At 36.7% G+C, this 9,063-nt stretch overlaps 1 protein-coding gene and 1 pseudogene across 1 annotated transcript; one reads left to right on the top strand and one right to left on the bottom strand.

The window, feature by feature from the left end:
* The first annotated feature begins 2,745 nt into the window (after positions 1-2,745).
* LOC25499022 (putative disease resistance protein RGA3) lies at positions 2,746-4,126 on the top strand. The gene has a single exon (XM_013594156.3). The coding sequence runs from the start codon at positions 2,955-2,957 to the stop codon at positions 3,780-3,782; it is 828 nt and encodes a 275-aa protein (XP_013449610.1). The 5' UTR covers positions 2,746-2,954; the 3' UTR covers positions 3,783-4,126.
* Positions 4,127-7,293: 3,167 nt separating this feature from the next.
* Positions 7,294-8,832, bottom strand: LOC112416709 (disease resistance protein RGA2-like; annotated as a pseudogene).
* Positions 8,833-9,063: the final 231 nt, after the last annotated feature.

Genomic DNA, 9,063 nt, shown 5'->3' with positions numbered 1-9,063 from the left:
CTCTGATTGTTCAAATCCAAACAAACAGCTGTTATCACTTAGGTGAACTGAAAACATTTGTTCTTTCAAACAAGCCAATGCCACCGGTGTACATTCAATCAAGTATCAAGTGTTTCTTTAAGGAGTGAAAGTTTATAAACTCGAAAGATTCACAGGCTACAATTCCATTAGAACAGAATGTCCTTTAAATGAACCATGGGATTCTAAAGCTTTTGCCCTTTCATTTAATTTTTTTTTATAGGAATAAATTAGTGGTTAGTTTGTTAGGGGGAGATAAAATTTGTTAACGGCAAAGATCAAACCCTCACAGCTTATGTAAATTTGTTAGCAAGGAATTTGTTTTCATGAAAATGGAGCTAGGTTCCCAATTTCATCATTTCACAGAAAGTGTTGTTTTGAAGTGCACCATATTTTATATATTCATTGAAGATTTTAATCAATTCATGAATCGTGAGTGCCTTAAGATTTCATCAGTATACAATCACTAATTCAGCCCAAATGTAGTTTTATAGCTAAAAAAAACCAATTAATCAGTTTATACAATCTGAGTTTCTGAACTAACTTCAAATCAATCTCAACTATATACCATAGCCAAGTTGAAATAAAATAAGGCAAATGCTAACATGTGCCAAACTCAATATAAAAATATTCTGCTTAAAAGTATAAAAATTCTTCTTTTCAATACAAACTGCCATTTTTGTTTCCGTAACATGTGTTCTTAGGGCATAAGTTAGCAAGACCGGTTTTATGGGTTAAGTTTTTTTTTTTTTTTGGATTAAATGTTTTTGTTTTTATCTCAGAACCGAACATTCCATTGTAAATAACTATAATTGTCAAAAGATTTTTTTTTTTTTTTGGAGAAGCTAAAATGGAATTATATAACCAAACCAAAAGGCGATTTCCAAGCACAAGGTGTGCCTAAGAAACCACTACAGAGTCTGTCTAAACAAAAAGCAGGAAACAAAAGTTAGCCAATGCCCAGACGAGCTAAGGGGCATGACCACCACTGCTGGGTACCATACATAAACATGACATTTTTTGCCTTAAGCCACCCTAGAGATAAAAATTTGACCTTATCTAACAGACGGGAAATCGGGGTTACAATATTATTGAACAGACGGTTGTTACGATCGTTCCAGACAACCCAGGTACACAATAACCAAATAAGTTGCATAAACGAGCGTTTAGCTATGCCACCCCCTGTCATATGAATAAACTGTACCAGATGATCGAAAATATTATTAGAATCCACCCCAGCAAAACCAATCCATTCACGCACCTGTTGCCAAAGAGAAGCAAACACAGTACACGTAAGGAAAAGATGCTCTGTTGTCTCCAAGTGACCGCAACCTGAAACACACCCAGAATCTTCCGCTGAAATCATACCATGCATAACCAGATTAGCCTTTGTAGGTAGGCGGTCTCTAATGAGTCTCCAAGCAAATATTGTGACCTTCAACGGAACCTGTTTATGCCACACTAACTCCAGAGACTTGTCCATCTGAGGAGTATCACAGTTACGAAGCAAATCACAAGCACCTTGCACCGAATATCCTCCAGCAGTGTCTGGAAGCCAAACTCATTTATCTGAAACATTTTGAAAAAGAACAACATCAAATAGTAACGCCCTACACTCCTTTAACACATCTTCCTCCCACGCCCACAGTCTACGACGCCAACTCCACCCCACCCCGTCCCTTGCTAGACCCAATGAAAACAAGTTAGCCACCGTAATGTCCTTGTTTTCAGCCAAGTCAAACAAGCGATGAAATCTCACACAAAGAGGAACACCACCAATCCACCTATGCAACCAAAAAAAAGTATCAGCCCCATCGCCCACCCTCCGCATAACACTTTTGCCGAACCACCCACCTCCATACTCACCATCACCATCACGAATCCTACCTAAATCACGCCACCAAGAAGAATCACTCCGGCCCCCCACCTCCAACCTCCCACCTACTTCGCCATACCGCGCGACTAGAACATTGTACCATAAACCTTCTCTATCAACTAACATCCTCCAATACCACTTACCTAGTAAAGCAACATTAAACTCCTTCAATTTCCTAAACCCCAACCCTCCATGCTCCTTTTTAGAACACAGGTATTCCAACCTATCCAAGAAATTTTGCGACAATCCTCACTCCCACCCCAAAAAAAATTATTCATTAAAGATTCAATGGAAGAAATTATACCTGATGGAGCTTTGAAGAAAGAAAGGGCATAGACAGGTAGAGAAGTCAAAACTGCTTTAAGAAGGATCAAGCGGCCACCGAACGAGAGAAACTTGCTATTCCAACCCGACAGTCTAGACTTAATGCGATTCACAATAGGGTCCCAAAACGATAGCCTCCGCGAATTACCACCAATAGGCAGACCTAGGTACATAAAAGGAATTTTTCCCACCTTACAGCTCAACACCGCTGCAGCCTCAGACATCCAGGAATCAGAGATATTAACACCCACTAACAAGCTTTTGTGAAAATTAATCTTCAAATCCGACAAAGATTCAAAAATAATAAGCGCCGCTCGAAGAGCCCACACATTTGTCTTCGAGCGGCGCTTATTATTTTTGAATCTTTGTCGGGTTTGAAGGTTAATTTTCACAAAAGCTTGTTAGTGGGTGTTAATATCTCTGATTCCTAGATGTCTGAGGCTGCAGCGGTGTTGAGCTGTAAGGTGGGAAAAATTCCTTTTATGTACCTAGGTCTGCCTATTTGTCAAAAGAAAATTGTATATAACTAGTGCCTAGTATTATTGCCTTGAATTGGTCGTTCACTTGTTCTTGTCCCCCTATTAATAAAATAAGTTGGTGTAAACTAGGCAATCTTTGTTTAACTTTGATGTATGCAATACAAGTACGAAGCTGAAATTTAGCCACAAATTACTACCACTACCATAAACTCACATCACAACCCCACTTCTTCTTTTTCTTGATTAGCTTTGTTATCATGGCCGAATCATTTGTGTTTGATATTGCTGATTCGCTGCTTGGAAAGCTTAGTTCTTATGTTTGTGAAGAAGCTTCTCGAGCCTATGGTGTGTATGAAGATCTCCAACGGATCAAAGACACTTTGGCAATTGTTAGAGGTCTTCTATTGGATGCTGAGCACAAGAAGGACCAGAGGCATGGGCAGTGTGAATGGCTGAGGCAGATTCAATACATTTGCTCTGATGCTGAATATGTACTGGATGGATTTGAATTTCAAGACAAACGAAAGCAAGTTGTGGAAGCTTCATGCAGCACTAGGATGAAGGTACGCCAATTTTTTTCTTCCTCTAGTCCACTTGCTTTCCGTTTTAAGATGGCATGTCGAATCAAAGAGATTAGGGATAGATTGAATAAGGTGGCAGCTGATGGGACTAGGTTTGGACTTGCAGCAATTAGTGTTGATTTAGGACTTGCTGTGCAGAAGAGAGAAATGACTCATTCCCACGTTGATGCTTCAGATGTGATAGGAAGGGAGAATGAGAGGAATGATATTATCAAGCTTTTGATGCAGCCACATCCTCAAGGTGATGCTGATGGTGATAAAAGTTTGTGTGTTATTCCCATAGTGGGAATTGGTGGCTTGGGGAAGACCACACTTGCAAAATTGGTGTTCAACGATAAGAGGGTTGATGATCTTTTCCAATTGAAGATGTGGGTGTGTATCTCTGATGATTTTGATATTAGGCAAACCCATTTTCATGCCCATATTTATGTGGTAATTTGGAAAATAAGAGGACAAGAAAGACAAAGGAAGACAAAAATAAGAACAAGGTTCATGCATCTATAGATTGATGCTACTTGCAAAGGTTTGACAGTTAGATTATGCTGCCAACTTCCAGCTTGTTTGGCTACCTACCTAAATCACGGTCAGCCTTTGTTTATATTATGGCAGACTAGCTAGTGTCAATACTCCACCAATTCTCAATCTCACGCTCATACCTGAAAATGAAAAACATGTATCTCAAAAAAATATTCTATTGTACTATTTGATTTGAAACACGTAGGCGTCCACATTATCCATACCATTTCTGATTTTTTTTTATATATTTGGAAATGCTTCAATGCATTAATATTTTTTGTACTATTTTGGCGAGGGCTTCAAATTGCAACATCAACTAAAAAATATCTAACGAAGGCCGTCAAATGATGTATGTATCTCTTGAAATAAATTGAATCTCAGGAAAACATACTATTTTGTGTAGATTGATGCTACTTGCAAAGATTTGTCAGTTTGAGTATGCAAGTAGAAAAGGTTATACTACCAACTCCAAACTTGTTTAGCTACTTAAATCGTTACCTACTATTAAGGGAAGGATTGAATATGTTTATAGTCCATTAAATGTTTAAGAGAATATTAATATATTATAATTTACAAGTCTAACCATTCTTGTAAGAGTAATGGCATGTTAAAACAACTTTTTAAAAACCAAAGTATAGTCACTTTTGAGAAAATACAGAGGAGATTCACCATTGCTTCAGTTGGAAAGAACATGTTTGTCTATCACTGATTAGACTAATAAAATCCATATCCCATTAAATCACCTTCAAATTCAACAAATGACAAGATTTCATACAAATATTTTTCAATACTGGAAATATAGGATGGAAGAAAATAACCCTTCTCAATTATTTGGCTACATCGAACTTGCTAATGGAAACATCCGAAGAATCTTGTTGAATAATGGACCGGATCAACCCATGAATATTCTTATACTGCATATGTCCCTTCAAATTTGCTCATCCCTTTTCAATTCCAGCTTCAACGTAACTTCTTGTCCACTAAATAAATCAAACATCACTCTCAGATAAACTAAATCATTTTGTAAATTAATAGTTGATAGTCAATTCCAGTCAAGTGATGTTAAAAATATACAACATAATGATTACATTATATATAAATTTCCATTTTAAGCTCTAACTTTAAATTTTGAAGTTGAAAAAAGTTGTGGAGATGCAATCAACATTTTTAATTTTTGACCAGTACAGTCAACACTTATTTAATACGAAATGATATGTTTACCTTCATTCATCCTCCTATCTACTTGGTTCTCCAATGAAAACACTTTTGATGTGGGCAATCATGGGCCAGTACTCACCAGATTGCGGCTTACATTTTCTGCACAATTCAGGGCAAGTCTTCAAAGGGCAGTGAGGTGATGTACGTTACGTCACTTGGAAGGTTCAATAGTTTTGCGCAACCACCAATGTCGAGCCTTTTAAGATGAGTCATTGTTGTCAGACACTCAGGAAGCGTCTGAAGATTAGGAAGTTCATAAATTAGCAAGATCTCTAAAGTTTCTGCAACACCTTCAATCCATCCAGGCAATGACAAAAGCCCTGGAAAATCTTGAATAAACAAATGTCTCATCCACAATTTTGGAATTGGGCTTTTGTTGTTCAACGACATGTTTAACATCTTGCAGTCTACAATTATTAGAGACTCTAAGTTTGGAAAAATATGAAGAGGAAAGGATTCCAAGCTCCAACACGAATGAAAAGACAACGTTTCAATTGAGGTGAGTTGTTCTTCCCCGCTGAATAAAAAACTTCATATTTTTACAATCACAAAAAGTCAGAACCTGAAGATGGTTCAAGTTAACAAAATCAGTCAATGACAGAACAGACTGTTTGGTGGTTCTAAACAAATGTCGAGGGCTGACCATCTTCTCTAATCCTCTTGGCAATGTTTCAAGATTTGTGCAACCATTGAGTGTTACTTACAAATTATGGAGTTTGAAAAAAGAACGAGGAAGTCTTTTGATTTTGATGTTTTCATTAAGATAGAGAACACCCAGATGCTCCAATTTAACAATTGAATTAGGCAGAGTGTCAAAGGAAGAACCACTTAAATTTAAATATCGCAAGTATTTATATCTTGATACCCACGTATCCAACAATGTCTCGTTGTCAAGATTGGGAAATATAATTGTTCTTACACTTTTGGACTTGGGGAACAAATCATGGCCAAGTGAACCATTTTCAACAATTGATATATGCCTTGCTTGTTCCGGTATGATCTGAGTATGTGAGACTACCATTACAAACTCCTCCTTCGCAACATACAATGCAAGATCGTGTATCAAATCATGCACTTTGAAATCACAATCGTACCCAATGTCATCGAAATCCTGAAGCAAAGATCTTGATCGTAACTCACGTTGATGACAGCCAATCATACACTATTTTTAGAGTCCTTTTAATTAATTTTTTTAGTCAATTTCTATTAATTTATCATTTAATTTAAAGTCAATTTGAATAAATTCTTATCTTTGATTTACTGAGTGAAGTGATACATTATAGTGACATGATTTGAAAGAAATCAAAGAATGCTTGGCCATAGGAAATAAGGTGATGGCCACGTGAGCAACTATTTAAGTTGGTGGGAGTAAAAATAATGAGACACAAGATGATTTGGTGTATTGGTCTATGGATAGTGAGAGAATGAGCTGCTGACCCGAACCAAGCAAATAGAAGCGCCAGAGCCATATAAAAAGAGGGGCGCTACACAACAGCAGGACATTCACGCTTTGGGAACAGAGGAGCACGAGAGAGACAGAAGAGCTACGGCATGCAAACAACAACAATGATTTGAAACAAAATTCAGGAGCAACGTCGGCAACAATGAAATTCTTGGGTTTATTTTCTTTTCTTATGTTTATTTTTATGAACATGAGTAGCTAAATTTCTTTGTGGTTATTCCTGAGGTGAATCTGATGTAACCTATGGGAATCCTAATTTGTTGAACTCTTTGAATATCATATTCAATGAAAGTTTAGTCTTTAATTCATATTACCTTGTGTTTAATGCTTTTTGTATGTTTATCATCGACTACTAGCCCTAGCTTTATGAACATGCATATTGATCATGGAAATTGAATGACCACTAACCCTCGCTTTTAACTCTGAACTAGCTAATAGATTTAACCTAAGTAATCAAGTTAGAGATAGATCATTATTAGGTTATGACATAGAGATTAACGTTCTTAAATACTTCCAACGGTTTCGAATTCACTTAAGAGATTAAGGGGTTGTCACTGGAGAATTCTAGGTCAAGAGATTAGGTAAAATTACTAAGTTAATTTGTAGTGAAACTAAATAATCATTGATTGAACTAGGAGTGCAAATTACCATAGGAGAACTTCGGAGGATTCGAAGGACTTAACCATACTTCTCTCAATCTTCTAAAAACCAATCTTTCTTTGTTTTTAATCAGTTTATGTTAGAAAATCAACTCAACTGCCTAGGGCACCAATATAAATTTTATACATCCTTTTTAATAATGAAATTGCTACGTAGAAATTAAATACAATCCTCGTGGTAACGAATTTTTATTACTTCAATTGAATTTGGTTCATTTGCCAAATATCCATCACACGAATATATTCTATTGCAATATTCTCTAGCTTTTCACTTCCATTCAAGGATTGAACCAATCCAAGAGCTATCCACAGACAAGTAATTTCAACAATAGAAAATGAATAATCTTTGGGATACAAGGAAAAATAAGCAAAACAATGCCTCAAATAGGATGGCATTTCATCATAGCTTAATTTTAATGCAGGTAAAATATCACCTTTCTTTTGTTCTAAGTTCCAAATCTCATGGTCTCTTACGAATATCCACTTATTTAAATCAAATTTTGATAACAGAGAACTTCCTAATGTTTTGACAGCCAGCGGAACTCCAGCACATTTTTTCACAATTTCTTTTCCAATCTCCACTAGATTTGAATATTTTTCTTCTTCTCCGTCTTTAAATGCCCATTTCACAAACAAATACAAACAGCTCTCTTGCGAAAGACCTTCCAAAATATACGAAGGAACAGTACTCATCATGGAAGCAATTGAGTTACTACATGTCGTCACTATGACTTTACTTTCTTCTCCACCAACTTTGATCAAATTTAACAACTCAATCCATTTTGCACGGTCATCATTCCATATATCATCTAGGATGAGGATAAACTTTTGACCAGAAAGTTTATGTCTTAGACGAATTTGTAGTTGCTCAATATCAAAATGGTTAATGTCTTCTTGGTTAGCCATAGCAACACTTGGTGGAGTTGATGCTGAAGCAAAAGCAGAGTTGATAATTTTGATAATAATGCGCCTAATATCAAAATCATTGGAGACACACACCCAAATCTTCAATTGGAAAATATCATCTATCCTCTTATCATTGAACACCAACCTTGCAAGTGTGGTCTTCCCCAAGCCACCAATTCCAACTATGGGAATAACACACAAATTTTTGTCACCATCTCCATCTCCATGAGGATGCGGTTGCATCAAAAGTTTGATAATTTCTTCCCTGTCATTCTCCCTCCCAATAACACTTGAAGCATCAACGTATGAATGAGTGAATTCTCTCCTCTGCACAACAGGATCAGGTGCAACATCGATTCTCACAAGTCCAAACCTTGTCCCGTCAGCTGCCACCTTATTCAATCTATCTCTAATCTCTTTGATTTTATGTGACATCCTAAAACGGAAAGCTAGTGGATTTGAGGAAGAAAACAAGTGGCATACCTTCATTCGAGTGCTGCCAGAAGCTTTCACAATTTTATTTTTTCTTGTCTTGCAACTCAAATCCATCTTCAGCATCATAGCAGATGTTTTGTACCTGCCTCAACCATTCACGCAGAGCATGTTGTTGGTTCTTCTTCTCCTCGGCATCCAATAGTAGACCTCTGACAATTGACAAAGTGTCTTTGATCCCTTGGAGATCATCATACACACGGTAGGCACGAGAAGCTTGCTCAAAAGCATAAGCAAGCTTTCCAAGCAGTGAATCAGCAATATCAAACACAAACAAATGATTCAGCCATGTCAATGTTAATCAGGAAATAGTAGAAATTAATGGAGTTGGGATGTAAATTATGTTTGTAGTTGCCAGAAGGATACAATCATATATAAGTTTGTAGTTGTGGATACTTTTAACAGAAGGATATAAAGTTGTGTCTGTGGTCAACTTTAGACTTGGTAAGTGAAGCAAATAATGGAGAGTCAAGAAAATAGACTTGACTTTTAGAGCAACTTCAATCATGATCTCACAATTCACTCATTATTT

The sequence above is a fragment of the Medicago truncatula genome, chromosome 7 (assembly GCF_003473485.1).
Source record: "Medicago truncatula cultivar Jemalong A17 chromosome 7, MtrunA17r5.0-ANR, whole genome shotgun sequence".
Classification (NCBI taxonomy): Eukaryota; Viridiplantae; Streptophyta; class Magnoliopsida; order Fabales; family Fabaceae; genus Medicago; species Medicago truncatula.
Note: the sequence above shows the minus strand (reverse complement) of the source record. Positions and strands in the feature narration are given on the sequence as shown.